This window comes from Geotrypetes seraphini, chromosome 2 (assembly GCF_902459505.1).
Source record: "Geotrypetes seraphini chromosome 2, aGeoSer1.1, whole genome shotgun sequence".
NCBI lineage: Eukaryota > Metazoa > Chordata > Amphibia > Gymnophiona > Dermophiidae > Geotrypetes > Geotrypetes seraphini.
Genome location: NC_047085.1, coordinates 223,015,320 through 223,041,486, shown reverse-complemented (window position 1 = coordinate 223,041,486; position 26,167 = coordinate 223,015,320). Strand labels below are relative to the sequence as shown.

General features: G+C 40.6%; 1 protein-coding gene across 9 annotated transcripts in view; it reads left to right on the top strand.

Moving 5' to 3' along the window:
* The window catches only part of RELCH (RAB11 binding and LisH domain, coiled-coil and HEAT repeat containing), a 403,047-nt gene extending 377,518 nt beyond the window's left edge, over nucleotides 1-25,529 (top strand). For all 9 annotated transcript variants that reach the window (XM_033934993.1, XM_033934995.1, XM_033934997.1 and 6 more), the window contains 2 exons: nucleotides 8,540-8,610; nucleotides 24,165-25,529. In XM_033934993.1, coding sequence (XP_033790884.1) covers nucleotides 8,540-8,610; nucleotides 24,165-24,285 — 192 coding nt within the window. In that variant the 3' untranslated portion in view covers nucleotides 24,286-25,529. The remainder of the gene's footprint in view (nucleotides 1-8,539; nucleotides 8,611-24,164) is intronic.
* The last annotated feature ends 638 nt before the right edge of the window (nucleotides 25,530-26,167 follow it).

Genomic DNA, 26,167 nt, shown 5'->3' with positions numbered 1-26,167 from the left:
GCACAGCTAACATGGGCAAGAGCGATTGGGGTTCACTCCTACCCTTACTACACCACTTGATCACCAGGCATTGTAAGGTAGTAGATTTGGGGGTAGGGGCTGTTCTGTGTGTGTAATGCTGTAAATTTGAGATGATAAACTCCTAAGGAATTAGCCTCTCTGTGGAGATATAACATAAGCTGTCACTCTAAATGTGGCGAGATGTCAGCCATTTTGAAAGCACAGTGGCTTTTAGTTTCAATTTTCATTAGCTGAGGTCCATGTTTGCGGAGACTATTTTGCTTGGAGGTAAAATATGGTCTTTCATTTTTAAAAATTATTGTATATATTCTGGCTTGAATATTATTTGAGTAATTCTAAAGAATGTCCAGGCTCTGATTAATCTTGTTTATTTAACTTGTGGCATACAGAAGCTAGATTCAATGAAAAAGGAACCTGCAGTGATTGTTTTCAAGCATAAGTACTGGTCAGCTTATAGTGTTAGTAGAAAAATTAAATTACAATAAAATTAAGCTTATTAGAAAATAATTTGAGAAATGTAATGCTCTTGATTGCAGTTTTTCAGAGCATATAGTCTTTGCATTCAGTAACATCAATGGACTTTTTTATTCTGGATTGTGCATCATGTTGCAATAATGTCCACAGTGTAGACCAGTGTCTGGACTCCTTTATCCTATTTTAGTAAGAATCTGTATTGTGCTTGTTCATAATCAATTTTATAACTAAATACAAAATGAGAAACATCTCAATAATTTGGGTAACCATAAAAAACTGGTAATTGTGATTTCTTTTTACATGTTCTTATAAAGTTCTTGTCTCGGATGATATGTAACTACATCTGTACTGACTTGTTGAAAAGTCCTAGCTGAAATAGCTCTTCCAGTTGTCATTCTGTTCTTGCAGTTCCTGGGACTGGAGAATAATACCATTTTCCCCTGAAATGGTGGGGAGGAGAACTATTAACTTAAATATAAGCTGGGGGGAGGTTATATTCAAGCATATAACTTCCTCCCCTGTGGTGTCCTGCATTTCTCCTTCCCCCTTGTTATGCAGCATTTTTGCCCTTCTTTTTCTGTACCCATTGACTACCACTTTTCTCCCTCTCCCCATGATCGATGCTTCTATCTCACTTCCTGTCCCCGTCCGCATTGGGTTACCAGATTTGTTTAAGAAAAAAGAGGACACATGGCCCCACTCTGTTCTACCCCAGTCCTGCCCCCACACAAACCACATCTCTTCTTCCCTGAGTCTAGCCCATGGGTCTCTTTTCTCTGGAGAAGAGGAGACTTAGAGGGGATATGATAGAAATTTACAAGATCATGAAGGGCATAGAGAAAGTGGAGAGAGACAGATTCTTCAAACTTTCAAAAAATAAAAGAACAAGAGGGCATTCGGAAAAGTTGAAAGGGAACAGATTCAAAACGAATGCTAGGAAGTTCTTCTTTATCCAACGTGTGGTGGACACCTGGAATGAGCTTCCAGAGGACATAATAGGGCAGAGAACGGTAACGGGGTTTAAGAAAGATTGGACAATTTCTTGGTGGAGAAGGGGATAGAAGAGTATAGATAGAGGATTACTACACAGGTCCAGGACTTGTTGGGCTGCCGCAAGAGCGGACTGCTGGGCACGATGGACCTCAGGTCTGACCCAGCAGAGGCATTGCTTATGTTCTTATGACTCAGTCCCTGAAAAAGACTACCCATACCTTCCTTGCAGAAAATATGCAAATTCTCAACAGTTGGATTAGTGCTCTACAGTTGATTACTGCTTCACATGGGATTGTCATTGATTCTTCAGTTCATAATAGTATGTGCATGTGTTCTAATATTTCCTAACGTAACTGAATAAGAATAAAAATAATTAGAAGAAAGTTTTGACCTCCTGCCAGGTCAAAACCTAATGTGACAGCTCTAGGTGAAAAATTCTTGGCAACCTCCCTGCCAGTATGGTTCTGGTAGAGCTAAAGTTTGTTTGCATTGCCAGTCATTATTTCATAAGAGATTTGCATAACTGCTTCAACTGCAGTTTTCATTAGACTGAGAAAAACAAAACATTACATTTGCACGCTTTCATATCAATGTCAAGAGTGTGGTGATGCTAATGTATGTTTTGTCTGGAACACAGCTTAGATAGAACTATCCTTTTTTATTTTTTTTATATTTATTTAAGGTGAGTCTAAAGGTTATAACATCCTGCTTTGGCACCACTTCATGGTTATACTTGAATGCATTTTTCCTGACTTTAGTTTTCTTTTCTATGAAGTCAAGTTTTACCGAATGCCCTTTATGGTGAGGGGATTTTTTTAGTTACCTTAATGTACTTCCTTTTACAAATATCAAAAGATGGGACCAAAACCTTCCTCTGCTCTGATTGCACAGTAAATTTGGTTTTAATATGGCTAGAGGATTAAGAAATGGAGAAAGCATTAGCACAATGGTCTGCCTTAACAATATTTTAAAAGTGTGGAGTAAGGCTAACATTACCATTGGAAGAATCCAACCATTAACAACAAAATAGAATTTGAACAACATACCGTCAAATAGCCCAAAATTTCTATGTTTTATAATGATTGAAGCCCACCTGTTCTCCATCCCTATGAAAATTACCTGTCCCCAGTACCACTTATCTATAAACACCAGATGTGCATTGTGAAAATGCAATCTGTTCTATTTCAACATTAACCTACTATTGTCTCAATCAACAGTATGTGGTCTTTTTGTTAAAAATTACTCCTTAAATTTGAACATGATTACTGAGATTATAAAGAAAAATTTATGGTCAGTAAAACAAGGGGGATTTCTGGTGATGTCATGGGATTGAACAGATGCAGAAAGGCTCTGCTCCCTTCCTTGCTCCATAACATCTAATATATTTATCACTCCCTGATGTTGCAGTGTTACTGTTTTGTCAGCATGTGTTCTGTTTAATTGTGGGAATCTTTGGATCTGGAGACAATTAGTCTGCTTTTGATATCAAAATCTTTCCGCAAACAGCGAGATCGTAGCAACTCTTCTGATGCCAAAATGTTGGCAATGCCATGCCCTCCCAGCCCACCAGCGAGTTTGGCATGGGCGGCTGAAATTATTGCTAAAGTGTCGGCTGCAGTTGAAGCAACAATCGATAAAAAGCTCCACCAGTTTTTTGATAAGATTGACTCAGCCCATGAACTTCTTGATAATATGGGGCTGGAGCTGGATGACACTCGGTGTTAAGTGAGTTCTCTGAAGGATCAGATGCGCAGTGTACTATATACAGCTATATTCTGAATGTCTACTATTAAATCTCTGTCCACTTCTTCTGTCTGTGAAGGATGCCTGTATATTACATCAAAGTAAATACATTTTCCATTCCCTCTTTCCAGATTGACCCATAATGCCTCTTCCTTACCCTGCAAATCCTGAAATTGCGTGGCTTTGATATGATCTTTAACTTTTAACACCACTCCCCCCCTCCTTTTCTTTCTACCCTGTCTTTCCTGAACAGATTATAGCCTGCTATAACTATATCCTAGTCATGGTTCTCCGTGAACCACATCTCTGTGGTAGCCATTAAATCCAACTCAGCCTCTTCTATCACAGCCTCCAGATCCAGAACCTTATTTCCTATACGTCGAGCATTGGTATATACAGCTTTCCAGACATTGCCCCTTTTCTCCTTTTGTTTAGAGGTATTTAGTGATTCACTTACCATAATGATTTATACTCATTTGGGAGCTTTGAGATCACCCTGTCCCGATGATTTTAACTTAAAGCCCTCCTCAGCCAGTCTGTTGCTGAAGGCACTTCTTCCCTTCTTTGATAGATATACACCATCCCTGCTCAGGAACCCTTGGAAAACCATTCCATGGTCCAGGAAGCCAAAATGCTCTCGATGACACCATCCAGGGAGCCACACAATCATCTCCAGGATGCAAATTTCTCTGCCTGGGCCTTTACCCTCACCAGGAAGGATTGATGAGAATACCACCTGCTCACCTGACTGCTTCACCTTCTCTCCCAGAGCCACAAAGTCACTTTTGATACATTCGCAGGGGTACTTGGCAGTATTAGTGCCAACGTGAATGAGCAGTATTGGATAATAGTCATCAGGCTTGATGAGTCTTGGCAATCTCTCAGTAACATCTTGGATTTTGACACCAGGCTGACAGCATACCTCCTAAGACATCATGTTTGGTCTGCAGATGGATGCCTCTGTACCCGTTAGAAGAGAATTGCCAACCACTACTTCCTTATGCCTCTTAGTGGTCATGGATCCAGCAAGTTTGGAGATTTCAAGCTTTGGTCCTTCTCTCCCTGGCATGCTCTTATCTCCTCCACTCCACTTCAGTTCAATGGCAAGTGGAGTCACAGTATCAGTCCTGCAGGGTCCTATAATCTGAGTCCAGCTTTCCTTCCTCAGCATGGCCTCCTCTTGCTGGAAATCTTTGATGCCTCATGAACCATTTCATAGATGTACCTCTCATTCTCATGGATGCTTCTCAGTCTTGCCACATCCTATCTCAGTTCATTTACTTCTTCATGAGGGATTTAAGCTGAAGACATCTTGCACATGGAACCACTTCCTCTGCTTGGGTAACATTTTCTGTCTGCACAGAGACAGAAGCTGTAACCTGAGCAACATCTTTGGTCACACGATGCTTCCCAGCCATACTGTGGTTGCAGAAGTACTTGCACCTGATGAGAAAAAAAAAAGCAGAAAAAAATCCTACACAAGTAATGCTCCATTTTGGCTGAAGAGCCTATAAATCAAAAGATCAGCTTTGGAGTGGGTATGAGGAAATTAAACACTAGTCCAAAACAAACAAACAAAAACTATGGAGAAGGATGTTGCTGATTGAGACTTTTATTCAAAATAGAAAAAGTCAATAAATACCCACAACTTGGAAAGGGGACACAACACGGTCTGTGTTGTGACCTAAGTGTCTTCTTCAGCGGTCCAAATGTGGTCTAACCAAGATTAATTTAGATAAAAACCAAGCGTCGGTGATTGTATCCACTGGCATTTTCGCTGAGAAATAATTAAACACTAAACAGAGACTTTCCTCAACTGCTATCTGTGCCCTAATCTGATCTTAACCTCTGAACCTAAAATACTAATCTAGACTAAAACAGTTTTTATATAAAACCTTAATAGAGACTCTAAAGGCTACACTATTACGTAAACTGACTGCTGAAAAAGAAGAGTACTGAACTAAAAAATTTAAAGATAAGGACAATGAAATAACCTACTGAAGCCCAAATTTACTTTTTCCCAAGTTGGAATGCTAGCAGGTAGGATATTGCAAAATGGGGTTTTTCTTCCCCTTAGCAGATCCTCACTCAGAACATAAGAACATAAGCAATGCCTCCGCTGGGTCAGACCTGAGGTCCATCGTGACCAGCAGTCTGCTCACGCGGCGGCCCAACAGTTCCAGGATCTGTGCAGTAATCCTCTTATCTATATCCTTCTATCCCAGGGGTAGGGAACTCCGGTCCTCAAGAGCCATATTCCAATTGGGTTTTCAGGATTTCTCCAATGAATATGCATTGAAAGCAGTGCATGCAAATAGATCTCATGCATATTCATTGAGGAAATCCTGAAAACCCGATTGGAATACAGCTCTCGAGGACCAGAGTTCCCTACCCCTGCTCTATCCCCATTTCCAACAGGAAATTGTCCAATCCTTTCTTGAACCCCAGTACCGTACTCTGCCCTATTACACCCTCTGGAAGCGCATTCCAGATGTCCATCACACATTGGATAAAGAAAAACTTCCTAGCATTCATTTTGAATCTGTCCCCTTTCAACTTTTCCAAATGCCCTCTTGTTCTTTTATTTTTTGAAAGTTTGAAGAATCTGTCTCTCTCCACTTTCTCTATGCCCTTCATGATCTTGTAAATTTCTATCATATCCCCTCTAAGTCTCCTCTTCTCCAGAGAAAAGAGACCCAATTTCTCCAATCTCTCAGCGTATGAAAGGTTTTCCATACCTTTTATCAGACGTGTCGCTCTCCTCTGAACCCTTTCGAGTAACGCCATATCCTTCTTAAGGTACGGCAACCAAAATTGGACGCAGTACTCCAGATGCGGACGCACCATCGCCCGATACAACGGCAAGATAACTTCTTTCGTTCTGGTCGCAATACCCTTCTTGATTATACCAAGCATTCTATTTGCTCTCTTAGTGGCCGCTGCGCACTGTGCCATCGGCTTCATTGTCATGTCCACCATTACCCCCAAGTCCCTTTCCTGTGTACTCTCATTCAATAATATCCCTCCCATCGTATAATTGTACCTCGTTTCTGCTTCCAATATGTAATACTTTACATTTTTCAACGTTGAACTTCATCTGCCACCTCCCCATTCCCCTAGCTTGTTCATGTCCCTTTGCAATTCTTCGCAGTCCTCTATAGTCCGAGCACCACTAAATAGTTTGGTGTCAAATGCCCTCTTGTTCTTTTATTTTTTGAAAGCTTGAACAATCTGTCCCTCTCTACTCTCTATGCCCTTCATGATCTTGTAAGTCTCTATCATACCCCTCTAAGTCTCCTTTTCTCCAGGGAAAAGAGTCCCAGTTTCTCCAATCTCTCAGCGTATGAAAGGTTTTCCAAACCTTTTATCAGATGTGTCGCTCTCCTCTGAACCCTTCTTTAGGTACGGCGTCCAATATTGGATGCAGTACTCCAGATGCAGACGCACCATCGCCCGATACAATGGCAGGATAACTTCTTTCGTTCTGGTTATAATACCCTTCTTGATTATACCTAGTATTCTATTCGCTCTCTTAGCGGTGGCTGCGCACTGTGCCGTCGGCTTCATTGTGTCCACCATTACCCCCAAGTCCCTTTCTTGGGTACTCTCATTCAATAACATCCCTCCCATCGTAAAGCTGTACCTCGGGTTTCTGCTTCCCACATGTAGTACTTTACATTTCTCAACGTTGAACTTCATCTGCCTTCTTGTCGCCCATTCCCCTAGTTTGTTCAGGTCCCTTTGTAATTCTTCACAATCCTCTTTAGTCCGAGCTCCACTAAATAGTTTAGTGTCGACCGTGAATTTTATTATCTCGCACTTCATCCCTGCTTCTAGATCATTTATAACTATATTAAATAGCAGCGGTCCGAGCATTGAGCCCTGCGGAACACCACTCATGACCCTCCTCCAGTCCGAGTAGTGGCCCTTCACACCTACCCTCTGTTTCCTACCTGCCAACTAATTTCTGATCCATCTATGTACGTCTCCTTCCACCCCATGGTTCTTCAGTTTCCAAAGTAAGCGTTCATGGGGTAACTTGTCAAAGGCTTTTGGAAATCTAGATATATGATGTCTATGGGGTCTCCTCTGTCCATCCATTTGTTAATTCCTTTGAAGAAGTGCAACAAGTTAGTTAGGCACAATCTCCCCTTCCAGAATCCATGTTGGGTGGTTATCAGAAGTTTGTTTCTTTCAAAATGTTCATCGATGTTGTCTTTTATCACTGCTTCCGCCATTTTCCCCAGAATTGAGGTCAGACTCACTGGTCTGTAATTTCCCGGGTCACCTCTTGATCCCTTTTTAAAGATGGGCGTAATGTTGGCTATCTTCCAATCCTCCTGGATCACGCCTGTTTTCAGGGATAGATTTCAAATTTGCTGCAATAGGGCCCGCTATGACCTCCTTTAGTACCTTGGATGGATTCCGTCCGGACCCGGGGATTTGTCAGTTTTTAATTTTTCTATCTGCCTGCGTACGTCTTCAAGGCTCACTTCCATGGAAGCTAATTTTTCTGCTTGATCTCCATTGAAGATTTGCTCAGGTTCCGGTATGGTTTTTTTTCTTATTCATTTTAACCTTGTATTTGTGCTATTCATTTTAACCTTGTATTTGTGCTATTTTCAGTTCAGTTTTATTGTTTTTATTTTTATCATTCTGTATTATAATATTTGTCTACTTATATGGTAGACTAATATCTCTGCCTGCAAGTTATGCAAAATGCTGCAGCTAAGTTGGTTTTGGAAGGTTCACCATGAAGAGAATGGCTCCTAATTTTGGTGACTTACACTGGCTACCAATTTATGCCAGAATTCAATGCAAACTAAAAACCGATTCTGTATGGCATGATGCTTGTTTATATAAGTAATGTTAAAGTTAAACATCACTGTTTGAAATGTTTTTTCAGTTGGAACTTTCAAGTTGAAGTTTCCTTTGCCACAAGATGTATGTTGAAAGGCAACTTTTGATGTTGTGTGGTATGCATTTTACTGGAATATATTGCTGATTAAATGTAGATCAGCTCCCGCTTTTCTGTAACATTGTTTTATTTATAATGGTACTTTACTTGAATTATGTTTTTCACAGGTTGCTTTATATTGATATAGTTTGATGTAATCCACTTGGAACTGTTTGAGAGTTAGCTGGATTATAAGTACCAAAATAAATTCATATGAAAGGGGTTTTATTGAAACTATTTTGAGTTTCTAAACTGTTTTCCATTGCCTGTTTTGTGCTTATAGTAATAATTTCAGTTGTTTTACCTGAAACTTATGATACATGTCATTTATGTTTATGTATGGTCCTCTAGGTTATTTTAAGCTCTATGATAAAGGAATGTGAACAAAAGGTGGAAAATAGGACTGTTCAAGAGCCACAAGGGTAAGTAAGTTATTTTGGATGACCAGATATGGGAAATTATCTTATATAGGATGTCTAGGCTGGAAAATAGACATTTAGATCATATGTGCAAAACTGCATGTATTTTATTTTAAAAAACTGAATAATGGAGCCTTTTCATATTTACCAAAGAAACCCATACATGTGTATATGGTGCAACATACATCAGGAGCCGGTTTACAAAGATTGCTCAAAAAGTGACATCCCTTGAGGCTTGCACATTTAAGTGGCAAATATGCTGCTGTATTGTTAAAGTGACAGATTTTGGAAACTTCCACATCTAAGGGGAACTGATTTTAAGGACATGTCTTGCAAAACTCTAATTTTTGAAGATGTGTTGAATGCCAGATATATTGCTGTCCTCCAAAACCTTAGCCCAAAAAGAAGTTGACTGACTATTGTGTATGGCTCAAATAGAGAAAGTTTTCTGAGGTATATACAGTATATGTATTGCCATTCTAAAATGCTGGATAGATCTTGAAGAAGGACCACAGGGCATAAACATGTAAGTTATATTAATCAGGTTTTCTATTCCGCCTTTATCTTTTCAATTCAAGGTCGGATTGCATTACAGGAGGTTGGGTCAGTTACCCAGTATGACATGGACAGTCAATAGAGTTGCTAGTACAGGTTGACCAGTACAGTTCTTAATACAGTTAGGTCATAATTATAAATACATAGTTACAAGTTCAAGTAGATCATCATTGGTTCATCATTATGTCCCAAGAGTTGCATTAGACCTCCATAGACCTTCTGATCTTCATGTCTTCAATTATGCTATCTTATACTAATAGGACTTTCTCTGTTCACTGATCCTTGTCCTTGTAAAACCACTCATATCATGGGTTCTTCAAGGGTTCTCTATAATATCTTTTTCACTCTGCTTCCACTGCTCATTCAGTGATGTGGTTTTGTATTTTTCATCTATGCCTATGACATCCACATCTATGCTTCTCGTCACCCACATTCTCCTCACACCATGATTATTTCTTGTAATTTAGATAAGATTGACAATTGATTGGTTGAAAACAAAATTAATCTTAATACCTCAATATCTGATGCCATAATTTTTCCTTTGCACATATCTTCCTCCCTGATCTTCCTGCCCAGTATATATACATAACACAGCTTCCCTGTAGGGAAACTGATAGGATTCTTGATGATGCCAGATGCTTGGGTAGTTAGCACCCTAAAAAAGGATCTGGGTGCCATTGTAGAAAATACGATGAAACCTTCTGCCCAATGTGCAGTGGCAGCCAAATAAGCAAAAAAGATGCTAGGAATTATTAAAAAAGGGATGGTTAACAAGACTAAGAATGTCATAATACCTCTGTATTGCTCCTTAGTGCGATCTCACCTGGAGTAGTGCATTCATTTCTGGTTCCTTATCTCAAGAAAGATATAGCAGAACTAGAAAAGATTCAAAGAAAAGTGACCAAGATGATAAAGGGCTCTTCAGCTTGGAAAAGAGATGACCGGGGGGAGGGGCGAAATATGATTGAAGTCTGCAAAATCCTGAGTGGTTTAGAAAGGGTACAAATCAATCGATTTTTTTTTTTTTACTTCATCAAAAATTACAAAGACTAGCGGAAATACTTTAAAAACCAATAGGAGGAAATATTTTTTCACTCAGAGAATAGTTAAGCTCTGGAACGTGTTGCCAGAGTTTGCGGTAAGAGCAGATAGCATTGCTGTATTTTTAGAAAGGTTTGGACAATTTCTGGAGGAAAAGTCCATAGTCTGATACTGAGACAGACCTGGGAGAGGCCACTGCTTGCCCTGGATTGGTAGTATGGAATGATGATGCTCTTTGGGCTTTTGCCAGGTACTAGTGTCCTGGATTGGCCACCGTGAGGATGGCTAGATAGTCCATTGATCTGACCCAGTAAGTCTATTTTTATGTTCTTAACCTTTGACTGGGTGTTCACTTTCTATTCCAAATCTCTAGTGTTGTATCCAGATGCTACTTTATATTAAGGTAAATTCACTCTTTGCTCAATTATAAATTTTCTTTGGATTTTTATTCTGTCCCTTGTAATATATAGTCTGGATTACTATAATTCCCTTTTATCGTGGTCTACAGGCTGCACAATTCCTGGGAATTCAATTAATACAAAACACAGCTGTCAGATTACTCTTTAATTTGAAGAAATGTGATCATATTCCCCACACTTTTTGTGCATTCAATTTTAGTTACTTAAAGAATCTCTTTTAAAATCCTTGTAGTCATCCGTCAGGTCCTCCACTCTGAATTACCTCTGTTTCTTTCCTAGCTCTATCCCTTATTCTCCAAAGAGAACATATTTTGTAGGTCCCTTCTCATCATCAGGTCTGCCTTGATATTACCAAGTACTCCTGCTTCCGCATTCTTGCCCACCCCTTTGGAATCACCTTCCATATTACATTAGAGCGGACCTCTCCTTGAAGCAATTTAAAACATCCCTCAAGACCTCTTTTCTCCTAGGCTTTTCATCGGGTATAAACTGTCCAATCTCTTCTTTCCTGGCCTTCCTGTGCTCACTAGTTGCAGTATCTCATTTGGTTACTAACCTCTTGTTTCACTCTGCTCCAAATGCCCCTGTTTTATTATAGTACATTCTTGAATCTGGATCACTAAGATCCAGCTCAGCATGGATAGGGGGTTTTGGTAGCTTGGGAGAAGATGGGTGGGCATGGTAGAGAGAACATGGTGAGAATGCTTAAAGGAATTATTTCCAGTCCCTTTGTGTATGTTTGTTGTTCCTCTGTGAGTCTTTGACCAGGAGAGTAGAAAAGAAGAGGGAGACAATTTGAAAGGAACAATTAGCTAATTGCTATGTTTCAATATATCACAGTTTCTTTGCTTCAGAAATTGGAGCTGTTTTTCCCCTTTAAGTGCATTGGACCTTTTTTTTTTTTTTTTGAGAAGTAGGAGAGGAAGACATTTTACCCCTTCTGGAACCCCTAAGCAAATCTGGGCAACTTTTGAAAACCTAAGTTTTTTTTTTTTTTTTTGGGGGGTGGGGGGTTCTCATAAGCAATTTGGTCCCTTCTTGTTAGATTTTTGGTGAGTTGTTTTACCAGCTATTCCTGACCCCTTATGTATTATTTCTTTCCAACAAACTTTGGACTGAAAATAGTAAAACAATCAAAAATAAAGATAACAGCTCTCCAACCCAACAACTTCCTACCAACCCCCCAATTCCTAATCTCTTTTCATGCCAGCGCTGGAAAGAATCATGTCTTTAATCTCTTACAAAAAAAACATTATAACTGTTTTTCACCCTCAGTCCCTTCATAAGCTTACTGCAAGCGACTGGAGTGTTTTCTGAAAAACATAGGATTGTACTTCACTATTTTTGTTACATTGAGAGAAATGATCATTTAGTATAGTTAAACTCTTTCTATCTTAACCAGTTGCCAATCCTTAATAAAACATTGCTTTCTATATTCCATGATTTTTGTTTCCTAAAAGGTTTCTCAGGAGACCATTAGCAGTGCCTGCTGAAAACCAGTTAAACAAGATTGACTAGATTGCCTTTATCCACATATTTGTTTATACCTTCAAAATATTCTAAATGATATATCATGACCATGTTTAATTGAATCCATGGTGGATTTTCACATAAGCTATGTCTATCATATCCATTATATTCTGGTAAATCATTTGTACCATATCAGCTATTGACATAGTATGTCTAAATTTATGTTTATTTTTATTTTATTGTAATTTGCTAAGTAAATTTCAAATAAGCGATTCATCAAATCAAAATAAAACTTGAAACTTGACATCATGTGGAGGAATAGCTTAGTAGGGAACTGGATTCAATTTCCACTGCAGCTCCTTGTAACTCTGAAAAATCACTTAACCCTCCATTGCCCCAGCTACAAAATAAGTACCTGAATATAATAAGTAAATAAATAATATGTAAATTGGTTTGATTGTAACCACAGAAGGGCAGTATATCAAGTCCGATTCCTTTGTTAACTGATCTATGGTTTCTTGGATCATCTCTTGAACCTTTTTTTTTAAATGTCTTTACATAAGCTACCCTTCAGCCCTCAGGTACAGTGACAGATTTTAGTGATAAATCACAGATTACCAGTAGTAGTCCTGAAGTTTTATATTTGAGTTCTTTTAGAACTCTATAATTAATACCATCAGGCCCTAGTGGTTTGCTGCTAATACCTCTTTTAATTTCATAGTAATTTACTTTGCTGTACTTGAATCATCACCTTCAGTAAATGAAGGTAGAATGGGTCAGGGGTGTAGTCACGGGTGGGCCTTGACTCTGAACATGCCGGCACTGGGGGAGCAGGCTGGGCTCCCATGTTCCCTGCATACCCTTTTCCTTCTTTCTCTCTCTCTCTCTCTCTCTCTCTCTGGCTTCAACGGGACAGCGGTAACAATTCCTACACACTGCCTGCCGCTTACCCTGAAACCTCTCATAGAAACATGGTGGCAGATAAAGGTCAAATGGTCCATCCAGTCTACCCATCCACAGCATTCACTATCTCCTCTTTTCTCTAAGAGAACCCACGATGCCACCCCCTCTTTCATATCTTCCTGTTTTCACCCAGGCAAGACGCGACAGTAGAGAGGCTTCGGTGTTAGTGGCAGGCAGTGTGTAGTAATCGCTGCCGCTTCCCATTAAACCCAGAAAGAGAGAGAGTTAGTTGTGGGTGGGGGAGTGAAGGAAGGAAAGAAAGATGCTGCATGCAGGGTGATAGAGGAAGGATTGTTGGACATGGGGTGGAGGGGAGGAAGGGTGAGAGAGAGAGTCTGCAAAGGGGTGGGGAAGGGAGAGAAATGGAAAATGCTGCATATAGGGTATAGGGGAGAGAGAGATACTACATGGCAAGGGGCGAGAGAGGGAGAAATGTTTGGGCATAAGGGTGGAGGTGATGGAGAGATGGTGAGGGATATTTGCCCAATAGCAAATATCCCTCTCCTTACCAAGATGCTCGAATCCATCATATCGACCCAACTCTCATCTTATCTTGAGAGATTCTCCATTCTCCTACCTTACCAATTTGGCTTTCGTCCCAACTTCAGCACCGAATCCCTATTGACCTCCCTAATTTCTAAAGTTCAACATCTTCACTCTCGCAACAAGTTTGCCGTCCTCCTGCAATTCGACCTCTCTGCTGCTTTCGACGTTGTCCACCACGATATCCTAATTTACCAACTCTCCGAGATTGGCATCTCCTCTACTGTCCTTGAAAGGTTCTCAAAATTCCTTCGTTCCCGATCCTACATTGTCAACATGAATGGCACCTCATCCTCCCCCTGGAAACCAATCTGTGGAGTCCCGCAAGGCTCACCTCTATCTCCTATCCTTTTCAACATCTATATGTCCTCTCTAAAACTCTTCCATCTATCCCCCCTTGAAACAGTTTACACTTATGCTGATGACATCCTTGTCCTCCTCGAGACCGACTCGAACCTTACTAATCTCTCGAAGAACATATCCTCTTGTATTTTGAACCTCCAATCTTGGGCCCACACCGTCCAAATGAAATTGAATGAATCCAAGACAAAACTACTCTGGCTCGGCCCAAAATTAGCTCAGCTACCCTCCTCAATCCCACTGTCCTCCGGCCCCACTCTGCAGCTCGAATTCTCCAGCAAGGTCCTGGGCATCATCATTGACTCTTCATTGTCCTTCAATGACCACCTCAACTCCCTGGTAAAAAAATGCTTTTTCAGCCTACACATGCTGAGGAAAGTAAGATCCTGTTTCCAGCAAAAGCATTTTGCCGTTCTCGTCCAATCCATCATCCTCTCTAGACTGGATTATTGCAATTCTATCTTCATAAGCCTAACGAAGAAAAACCTTCACAGACTCCAACGGATTCAGAATGCCGCGGCTAAGCTTATCTTTGCAAAAAGCAAATTTGATCACGTCTCACCACTCCTGTCCAAGCTTCATTGGCTTCCGATAATTTCCAGAGTACACTTCAAATGCATCTGCCTAACTTTCAAGATCCTCCACGGCATTCTTCCTCCATTTATTCCACTTTCTTGGAATTCCTCAAATCTTAATACCACCAGAACTACCCAAAAGCTGAAACTATCCTTCCCTTCATCAAAAGGCATTTCCCACCCAGGAAAGCTGGGGACTTCCCTCCCCTTCAGATTCACCAAGCTCTGGAACAACCTTACCTCCCCTCTTCGGAACCTGAGCTCTCTCCAACTTTTCCGTAAACATCTGAAAACCTGGCTTTTCTCAAAAATGTAACACTCCCCCCTCCTTTGATATCCTAGTCCTTTGATATCTTAGTCCTCCAAACTCTCTTCTTTCCTCCTATCTTCTTCCTTTCCTCGAAGTTCCTTTTTCATCTCAATTCCTGTAAACCGTGCCGAGCTCTACGACTGTGGAGATGGTGCGGTATATAAACCTAAGGTTTAGTTTAGTTTAGAGAGGGAGAAATGGAAATTGGGTGGAGGAGATGGAGCGATGGTGCTTGGGAAATAGACAGGAGAGAGGAGAAAAGACAAATGGAAAGCAGCTGCAGATGACAGGACAGCAGAAAAGAGAAACTGGAACCAACATGATGGAAAAATAAAATATCCAAACAACAAAGGTAGAAAAAGGGCATTTTATTTTAAATAGAACGAGTTTCAGCAGATGTGGTAACAGTGGTTAGTGTAGGCTGGGTTTAAAAAAGGTTTGGAGGATTTCCTGGGGGAAAAGTTCATAGTCTGCTAGTGAGACAGACTTGGGGGAAGCCACTGCTTGTCCTGGTATCAGAAGCATAGAATGTTGCTACTGTCAGGTATTTGTGACCTGGATTGACCACAGTGGAAATAGGATACTGGGCTAGACGGGTCATTGGTCTGACCCAGTTTGGCTAGTGTTATGCAGAATATGTTAGTTTTGTGAAATGTATATAACAAATGTCTTTGTATTGTATTCAGTAGAAAAGGAAATGTATTTCTGTTTTTATGTCTCTACTGTTGTAGTACATGCTAAGTTTAACCTCTTGAGGTTCCCAGTTCAATTGTTATCTAAATATTTTTATTTCTAATATGTGATGCCTTTTTCTGTGTTTGATGAGGGTCTGTTAATGTGATAGTAATAGCAAGTGGGAAAATCAGAGGGAAGAGAGGGAAGCCCTCCTTTATTTTCTGACTTGTGCCCTAGAGGTTTAACACCAGCTCTGACCCTTGCTGTATAACTTACTTGAACCACTGACAACCAGGCATTCGTGGGGTGCCGGTATCGGTGGCTTAGAAATGTTGTTGTTGCCTGCCAAGCTTGGTAAAAGGGAGTTCTGGCCACCTTCAGAGAAAGTCTTATCTGACAGAGCTCGGAGATCCTCATTAGCTAAAGCAATGGTTCTGAAACTTGTCCTGGGGGACCCCCAGTCAGTTAGATTTTCAAAATATCCGTATTGAATATGCATGAGGCAGATTTGCATGCCTGTCAACTCTATTATATGCAAATCTTCCCCATGCATATTCATTAGGGATATCTTAAAAACCTTCATTAGGGATATCTTAAAAACCCTATTTATATTTTGAGGTTGCGATAGGGCAGGGCAGAGGCCAACCCAAAATTAGCACCCTCCTTAGTGACAAATGCACCAATCAAGATGGTGTACACAATTACAACAGAATTCTAAAAATATAGTCAATTAATACAATAATATAAGGAAGGATAAGATTAAATTAGGGAAGAAGAAAGCTTTTTAAGGCATTTCTAACTTCAGAAAATCAAGCAGTTTATTCCATTCCTCTATTGCCTTCACACAGAATGCTTTCTTTCTTCACTGCTCCTTTCTTATTATCTGTGTATTAGCAAACACAAGTAGATTTCTTTGAGAAGACTGTAGGATGTATCTTGGTACATACCATGTCACTCTAACTCTCAATATCTTTAGAATGTTATTTTGTAAAAGTTTAGTCAATATTAAGTGAAATAAACACGCCCCTTAACTAACAACGAAAACTAGAAGGCCTTGAGCATGCGCAGATGCTCAAGGCCCAGCACAAGCAACAGGGAGGATCTTCGGGCTATGTCCTGTGCGTTGGTGCTGGTGCCAGTGCCCGAAGATCTGCGGGTTAGCGATTGTGTTTGGGTAAGTGGGGGATGCTGGATCATGGCGGGGGAGGGAGGGGCTGACGCGAGCGGGGGGGATGCCGGATCTCGGGGGGGGAGGCTCGCAAATTGAGGCAAGCTCGGTTTCTGAGGCGTGGATTTTGCAAATGTTTTGCTCGTCTTCCAAAACACTCGCAAACCGCGGCACTCGTAAACCGAGGTTTGACTGTACAGTGGTACCTCGGTTTACGAGTGCACCAGTTTGCGAGTGTTTTGCAAGACGAGCAAAACATTCGCAAAATCAGCATCTCAGAAACCGAGCTTGCCTCGATTTGCAAGCGGCGCCCCCCGTGATACAGCGCCTTCCTCCCCGCAATCCGGCATCCCCCCCGCTTGCGTCGTACCCCCCGCCGCGATCTGAAAACCCCCAGCCCCCACCCAAACACGCTGCATACCCCCATCTGGCCACCGGCACCAGCGCAAAGGACGTGCCGGTGCCCGAAGATCTGTGTCCTCTTCTTTGCTGGGCCTTGAGCATCTGCGCATGCTCAAGGCCTTCGAGCTCACACTCTTTCCGAGATCCTCGGAGATCTCCATGAACTCGAAGGCCTTGAGCATGCGCAGATGCTCAAGGCCCAGCAAAGAAGAGGACGCAGATCTTCGGGCACCGGCATGTCCTGTGCGTTGGTGCCGGTGGCCAGATGGGGGTAAGCAGCGTGTTCGGGTGGGTGCTGGGGATGTCAGATCACGGCGGGAGGGAGGGTGCCGGGTGGCGGATCACGCGGGGGGACCTTCGAGGGGAGCAATGCCGGTTCTCGGGGGGTAGAGCAGCGCCGCTGGCCTCAGGGAGTGGGGGGTCGGTGGGAATGTATCAAGCGAGTTTCCCTTAGTTCCTATGGGGAAACTTGCTTTGATATAAGAGTATTTTGGTTTATGAGCATGCTTCTGGAACGAATTATGCTCGTAAACCAAGGTACCACTGTATATGTATTTTATTCTGCTTTGTTGAGCAGACAGGATGGACCTTGAAAGTCTTTTTCTGCTACCCTGTACTGTTTACTCTGTTATCAGCCTGTTTATTGACAATGCAGCTTTCACTGTACAAGAAAAGAGATGATAAAAGGACTAAGCTACCATTTTGAGCTCTCACTTTGGGCTGTATTTAACTTTCGTTGGCATGCCTGGGTAACAGCAGAAGCAGTAAGTATGGGTGGTAAAAATAACATAAAATAAAATCCTTTTGCAATTGCTAGCAGAACCAAATAGAACACTCACGCACCAGTATTTTGATTCTTTATTTCTTATTCCTAGGCAATAGTAATGTTTTTCTTTTTCAATTTCTTATATTTCTTCCTTTTCTGTCCTTATAAATACCAGTCATATAGGGTACTGCAATGTAAATGTTAACCAGAATCCCTACATAACAGTTGAGCACAAAATATGGCTACAGCAAAGCATTAACTATCAACAAATAGAAAACTGGAAAAAGTGCCCTATGATGAAAAAGATTTTCAGATTTTTTATTCTAAAGAGACATAAAAAATACAGTAAATATATTTTTGGACAAAAAATGACTTAAGAATCAACATTAAAAGAAATGTAGGAGAACTAAAATGAATGTAACTGCTTCTGAAGGACCTAATTGCAGAGCAGGCCCTGTCTTTGACTGGTCAGTGTAGCTTCTAAACTTTCACAATAAAATTTGTATGAGTTGTATTAACAAAAAAAACTTGAATGAAAATAATAACTCATTCAGAAACGGAAGATCACAAAACCACATCCTTCCTTTGTAGTTTGAAATAGTAAAATTGCTTTCTTGCTCGTGTGAGTTATGTTGCTTGTCAGTGAATTGTCCAGAATGCATATGAATGGAAAATGCAGAGTATTAAAAGGGAAGTGCTTTTTCTTCCTCCCTTCAAATTGATACAAGCTGCATCCTTCCAATGTTCCCTTTTTCTTGCAACTTGACTTGTGGTTTTCTTTATATAATCTTTATTACTCACCAGAAGACACCTCATTCTTAAGGATTATGCATTTGCCAGTAGTACGATAGTTAGTAATTCTCAAAATCTCCATTTTTATTCATAAAGTGTGAGGCCTATTTAACAATAATTAGTGCAAAATATTTTCACTTTTTAGACTAGAAGAAGCATTAAATTTTAGTTTGTGCTTGAAATGTTTGCATTTGTTGTGAAAGAATTATGTACTATAGTGTCAATTAAGATTTGCCCCCAGATTCTCTAATCGATGCCCATGTTCACAGCTGTTGATTGCTTGTCAATCATGCAATAGTGCTGGTTAGATAACCATGCCTGATTCACACAAAGATAGTTTCCTCCTCCTTTTTTACCCTACACCAATTCTGTTCCATTCACTCTTTTCTTAATTGTAACAGCCAGCAAACCCTGGCCTACATTTCAGCATTCTATCTTTGCCAGGGGATCCTGAAACTAGACCGCAGCTTGCCATCAGCTGATCGTGGCAAGGGAATTTCCCCCAATCAGCTGAGCTGGCAGGAGTCCCCAAAACCGCAGCTTTGGGGCGTCCTGCCAGTTCAGCTGATTGGGGAGAATTCCCCTGCTGTGATCAGCTCATCCGGATGCCCACTACCTTCTGCCTGAGGGCACCCCAGACACCGCTCCACACCCGAAATCAGCAGGAGGAATGCTCACTCACTCACTCATGCCTGAGGGCACCCACTCACACCCGAAATTGATAGGAAGTATGCCCACTCCCTCCTGCCTGAATGACCCCTGTCACCCCTCATACCTTGAATGGTGGCAAGAGAGATGCCCACTCCCTTTTGCTGGCAGGTCCTCCTCTTCAAAATGGCAGGCCTTCCACTTCGAGTGCACCCTTTGATGCACTGGGAGGGACCTAAGACTCTGGCCTAGACATCTAAGGCCAATCAAGGCCTTAGAATTCTTCCCTGTGCACCCCTGTATGCACTGGGAGGGGCCTAAGAGCCTGATTGGCCCAGGCACCTAAGGCCCCTTCCATGGGAGGAGCTTTAGGCTCCTGGACCAATCATAAGAACATAAGAATTGCCGCTGCTGAGTCAGACCAGTGGTCCATCGTGCCCAGCAGTCCGCTCACACGGCGGCCCCCTGGTCAAAGACCAGTGTTCTAAATGAGTCCAGCCTCATCTGCGTACGTTCCAGTTTAGCAGGAACTTGTCCAACTTTGTCTTGAATCCCTGGAGGTTGGTTTCCCCCATAACAGACTCCGGAAGAGCGTTCCAGTTTTCTACCACTCTGAGTGAAGAAGAACTTCCTTACATTTGTACGAAATCTATCTCCTTTCGACTTTAGAGAGTGCCCTCTCATTCTCCCTACCTTGGAGAGGGTGAACAATATGTCTTTTTCTTCACAATCCCCCTGTGTCTTCACTAATCTGAATAACTTCGTAACGTCTGCAAATTTAATCACCTCACTCATTGTACCAATGTCCAGATCATTTATAAAGATGTTGAAGAGTACGGGTCCAAGCACTGAGCCCTGCGGCACCCCACTGGTGATGCTCTTCCAGTCCGAGTATTGTCCATTTACCCCACTCTCTGTTTCCTATGCTCCATCCAGTTTTTAATCGACGTGAGTATTTCACCTTCGATTCCATGGCTCACAATTTTCCAACGTAGTTGTTCATGTGGAACCCTGTCGAACACCTGAAAATCCAGATATACAATGTCGACCGGGTCACCCTTGTCTATCTGCCTGTTTACTCCCTCGAAGAAGTGCAGCAAGTTCTTCAAACAAGATCTGCCTTTGCTGAAACCATGCTGGCTGGTCCTCATCACCCTGTCTATCAAGGTGATCAATGATGCGATCCTTTATCAGCGCCTCTACCATCTTTCTCGGTACCAAGGTCAGACTCTCCGGTCTATAGTTTCCCAGATCTCCCCTCAAACCTTTTTTGAAGATCGGCGTAACATTCGCCACCTTCCAGTCTTCCGGAATCTTTCCCAATTTGATTGACAGATTGGCTATTAGTTGAAGCAGTTCAGCTATAGTCCCTTTCAGTTCCTTGATGACCCTTGGATGGATGCCATCTGGTCCCGGGGATTTATCGCTCTTAAGCCTATCGATCTGCCTGCATACCTCTTCTAGACTGACCGCCAACCCTGTCAGTTTCCCATCTTCAATTCCAGCATATAGCCTGATGGGTATATCCTTTTCGGTAAATACAGATGCAAAAAAATGTGTTCAGTTTGTCGGCGATTTCTTTATCTTCCTTTAGTACTCCCTTTTTTCCATGATCATCCAACAGCCCCACAGCTTCCTTCGCGGGTCGTTTCTCCTTAATGTATCTAAAGAACAGCTTGAAGTTTTTTGCTTCCTTGGCTATTTTTTCCTCATGGTCTCTTTTGGCCCCTTTTACCGCCTTATGGCACCTGCGTTGATGTTGTTTGTGCTTATTCCAGTTTTCGTCCGTTCTTGACCTTTTCCATTCCTTAAACGAAGTTTTCTTGGCTCTGATCGCTTCCTTCACCGCTAAAGTGAGCCACGCCAGTTCCTTATTCTTTTTCCTCGTGGATCCCTTGTTGATATGTGGTATATATAGATTTTGCGCCTCGGTGACTGTGTCCTAAAAAGGGACCAAGCTTGCTCTAGTTTTTTTACAGTGCTTATCCTCTTAATCTTCTTCCCCACCATGAGTCTCATCCCTTCGTAATTCCCTTTTCGGAAGTTCAGTTCCGTGGCCGTCATTCTGGACCGATGTTTCGCCCCTGCGTCCAGGTCGAAGCGGATCATGTTGTGATCGCTGTTTCCCAGCATCCCTTCTACTTCTACACCTTGTGCCAGTCCTCGCAGTCCATTTAGAATTAAGTCCAGAATTGCATTTCCTCTTGTATTTTCCTCGACAAGTTGTTCTAGGAAACAATCGCCTACATCATCTAGGAACTTGGTCTCCCTAGCACAGCCGGGGTGCCTAGGTTCCAGTCTTTCCCCGGATAGTTGAAGTCACCTATGATAACTGTGTTGCCTCTCTTGCAGTTGCGTTTAATCTCGTCCGTCATTTCTATGACGTCAGTTTTGGCTGCTTGTTTAAACAGCATACGCTTAGTCCCTCCTTCAACTGCTACTTCGCTGGGCGTTTCACGCACTTTCAGCTTCTCTGTTTCCATTTTTTAAACAATTATTCTACAGCATGAGGAGGTTCCTGATGAAAGATTTCTTTTCCAAAACTGAAGTTCGGTTGAACCACTACTGTTTCTTGCAAATGGACAGCAATATGAACTGAAACAGCCTATTTGATTTGTTCTCTGGGAGTATCCTGGTTTACCAACCGGCTCTCTGTATTGAGACAAGTCCCTTTTCAAACTAATCTTTGTTAGGGCTGCACAGTCTTTTGTTTTTCAAATTGTGTTGCACATTTTTTTCACTTTTTTATTATTTATGATGTGAATTTGCACTATTCACATTATATGCACATAAGACTTCATGATGGTGTGGTGTATTGAGCTTGGTCTCATACACGGTTGAAGCATTAAACATCCTGTACGTTTGTCTGACTTATCAATCCACACTGAGGTCTTCTCACTAAATTTATATATTTTTTCAATGTTCCCTTATATTGGGTTCAATTAGTGTATGCGCTACACATTTTGTTAAACAATTATACCTTAGAAATATTTTGCCTCAAGGGAAAAAAGGACAATATCACAATTATCATCTATGGTGGTTCTTATGTAATCCGTAAGGACTAAAAGAGTATGTTGAATTGAGTGTTGGGAATGATAGCCAGTTTGACGTAGATGTAAGGCATTGGTACTTAGAAGGAAGTCAGTTGGCTGATTTTACTAATCTCATACATCCATGTCCCCCACGTAAAGATGTACTTATCAGAAAGTTAAACCGTTGGCATGCTAACACTCAGGATGCCCTTATAATCTTCTGAATTATGCTTTATTGAATAAATATTGCAATTGTACTTACAATTGGCAGGTTTCTCAGAGGCTGGCAGTCTCTGGGTAAAAGTTTCTTGGTTACAGTATGATGTAGAAAATAGGCAAATATTTGTAGAGGGATGAAGAAAAAGCAGAGCAGTGAGGAATTCCAGATTCCTGGGAAGAAATGCAGAATTATCTTTGCATGAAGTGAATTGACAGTCCTTGCAATTAGGGTTTTTTTCAGCCATGTGGCTGATGGCTGGCAGAAGCACATGTGTGACCCTGAACAAAGGAACATAGAGCAGTCCCAAGGCAGGGAGAGGGGGTGCAAAATAGATCAATGGGAACAGAGCTTAGCACCAGGTAGCAGAAGAAAGGTCACACCTTGCTGACGTCAGTGCAAAGTTATAGAAATGAAAGGATTCAAGTTTAGCTGAGAGAAGATAGGGGGAGGTGGTCTTAGGAGAAAAACCACTGGCAGAGAAGCTTTTACAAGCAAGCAGGAGTGACTTCAGCATGGGTAAGACTACAATTCCCACAATGCTTAGCTCGCATATCCTGGCAAGAAGTAGCTACACCAAAAGTTCTTTCACACTACTGAATCACATAAGGCATATCTTAGAGCCCTGTCACAACCAGGATAAGTCAGATGGAGGCATAACAGCTGAATTGCAATCTTAGAAAGAAAAGGAAGATTAGAAATAGGTCTGTAATTAGTTACTGAAGTGGGGTCAGATTTAGGATCTTTAAATAGAGGAGTTACCTGCTTCCAAGTAGAAGGAAAAAAGCAGAAGAAAGACTGTTTGAGATTGTTTTCAGGGGGTTGATGAGTGGATCCAAAAAGCGTTTCAATAAGAAAGCAGGAATGCAGTCTGTCGGAGGGAATGAAGTTTTCAGAGATACAATCATTTTCTTCAAAGTAATAATAGTAGGTAAGTTGAAGGATGAAAGGGAGGCTACAGGGACCAAAGAGAATGGCTCATTTTTCATGTCAGGGGTTCAGAAGTAAGTGGTCTGAAAAAATTATGTTTGAACTTCTGTAACATTTTATTTTTTCACACAAAAGGATTGAGTTTGGACTGTTGTTTTATAAATTGTTTGCTCGAACAGAACTCAAAACCTTTTTTTGTTCTTGTGATTTAAACAAAAGTTTAAGGGCTCCTTTTACAAAGGTGCGCTAGTGTTTCTAACGCACGCACCGGATTAGCGCGCGCTAGCTGAAAATCTACCGCCTGCTCAAAAGGAGGCGGTAGCGGCTAGCGCGCGCTATTCTGCGTGTTAAGGCCTTAGCGCGGCTTTGTAAAAGGAGCCCTAAGATAACAAAAATAGTGCTTCCTCTTCTTTTGTAAGGTTCTTTCGTCTGTGATGGAACAATTTGTAGAGGCTTGATTGCTTGTTCTTTGAGTATTAGAGGTAAAGAGCACACAGTGTTGTGACTGGATAAATTCAAAAAAATGCAGAAAGTAAACAATTAGGGAGTGTCCACTTTTCAAATAAGTAATTTATCAGGAATTTGAGGTTTTTAATAGTCTTTTAAGTACAAGTGTTCTTTTCTGTTTGTTTTCTGTAAAATAAATGATGAGAATCCCATGCAAATATTTTATTTTGTGAATTTCTTGCAGCTCAATGTCGATTGCTGCAAGCCTTGTGAGTGAAGACACAAAGACCAAGTTTTTGAACAAAATGGGCCAACTGACTACATCAGGTGCCATGTTGGCCAACGTTTTTCAGAGGAAGAAATAATCTTGACTACAGAATGGACAATAAATGAACACTAAAATGGATCTTGGTCGTTCCTTGTACTTGAAGTACTTGCCTTTTTATTTTCTCTGTTTTATGTTCATGTAGTATATTTTATTCTAACCTCCAAAGATATTTGCATTTCATCTGATTATTGCCGTGTCTTTAAATTTTGGGTTATACCTGTGGTTAATACAATGCAGAATCTGTCATCCGTTCCAAGTCCATGTTTTGTGTTGTCTTTACATTATAATATTTTCTATAGAAAAAAAATTGGCATATTTTCTGAGGGAATATCAACAGCTGCCTGTATTATAACTTGTGCAATTATAATGGTACTTTGAAGATGTAAATTTGATGTCATTTGTCATGAAGTAATAAAAGTAAAAATTGCTTATGTATTTAAATAATGGAGGAATCAATTTTATTGCACAGCAAAAGGAAGGCGGGAGAGCCCTCCAGCATTACATTATGTCTGTGGCTTCTTCTTAGTAAGTAGGACAGAGCACTGAAGAGAAATTGCAGCGTGATACTGAACTGTGATTGTATTTTCACTAATAAAAAGATGTGAATTTTAAGAATGGGAAAAACTATAGTAAATGGAAGATGAGAGAGGGAGTAATTTCAGAGTTTTTTGCCCATTTGGTAGATACCATTGCAATATATTCCATAAAAATAAATAGAACAGCCATGTGACTTATAAGAAACTTGTAACATTAGTCAGCTTCTTGGAAAAAGAAAGCACTGCAGCATTTGGGGAAATAAAATAATTGGCATATTTGTCCCTGGGTGGAAAGGTTTCATGCCAGTGGAAGAATTATCTGGCAGTCAAACCTTAGTTGCTAACTGAGCAGTCCTTTCTTTGGTATGATGGATATATTCATGAATTAATGAATTGTCCATGTTATTGAACATTTCCATTAAAAAATTAAAGCTGCCTTATTTTTTAATGGAACACTGTTGTGATAAAACATCCTCTCCTGTCCGTTTCTATTATTATTCCTGTTCTCGGCTTGTGGCCTCTTATAAAACTAACAGCAATGTATTCACTGATCCACATTTCTCAGGTCATAATTTAAATTGTTCACGATTTACTATGGTTGGGTTTGATTTGGTCATAAATATGACAACCTTTTTATTGAAATGTTAATTTAAATTGAATGTTTTATTGATTACAACTTTTGTCATTTTTCTGTCAGATTTTTCTTATACCATTACTCAAAGTAAAGAAATTCATAATTCCTGTATGATACATTGAAATAGCTTTGTTTTACTTTTATTGTTGCACTAGTAAAATAATTGTAGATTAAATTGTATGTTTTTAAGTATCAGGCTAGCATAGCTTTTAGTGTGCTGTACAAACATAAATCTGTCAATCATATTTCATAAAAACTGATATGGCAGTGAAAATCTTGTGTCAAAAATTAAGCAAAATGGGCATATATGGTAATTCTTTTTTTTTTTTTTAATTATTTATTTGAGATTTTCCATTTTAATACAAGCATTACTTTTTACAATGCAAAAGATCCAATAACAATATTCAACAAAATTTATAAAGAAAATATAATATCTTATTTAGTCCACAATTTGAAACCACAATTAAAAGGTCAAGAAAGGAAATAAACATCTAAATATAATCACAAATCAACTAATCAAGGTCACGGCATTAGCTTCCCCAATTATAGCCAGCTGGCAGGTCATACATTACTAGGCATGGTTACCATTTTCTCCTTTGATTCAATAAATTCCAAAAGTTGTTTGGGCTCAAAAAAAAAAGAAAATTTTTATCTTGTAGAGATACATAATACTTTGCAGGAAATTTAACAAGAAAAGTAGCCCCCAGAGCCAGGGTCCTTGACCTCAAGGACAAAAACTCCTTCCTACG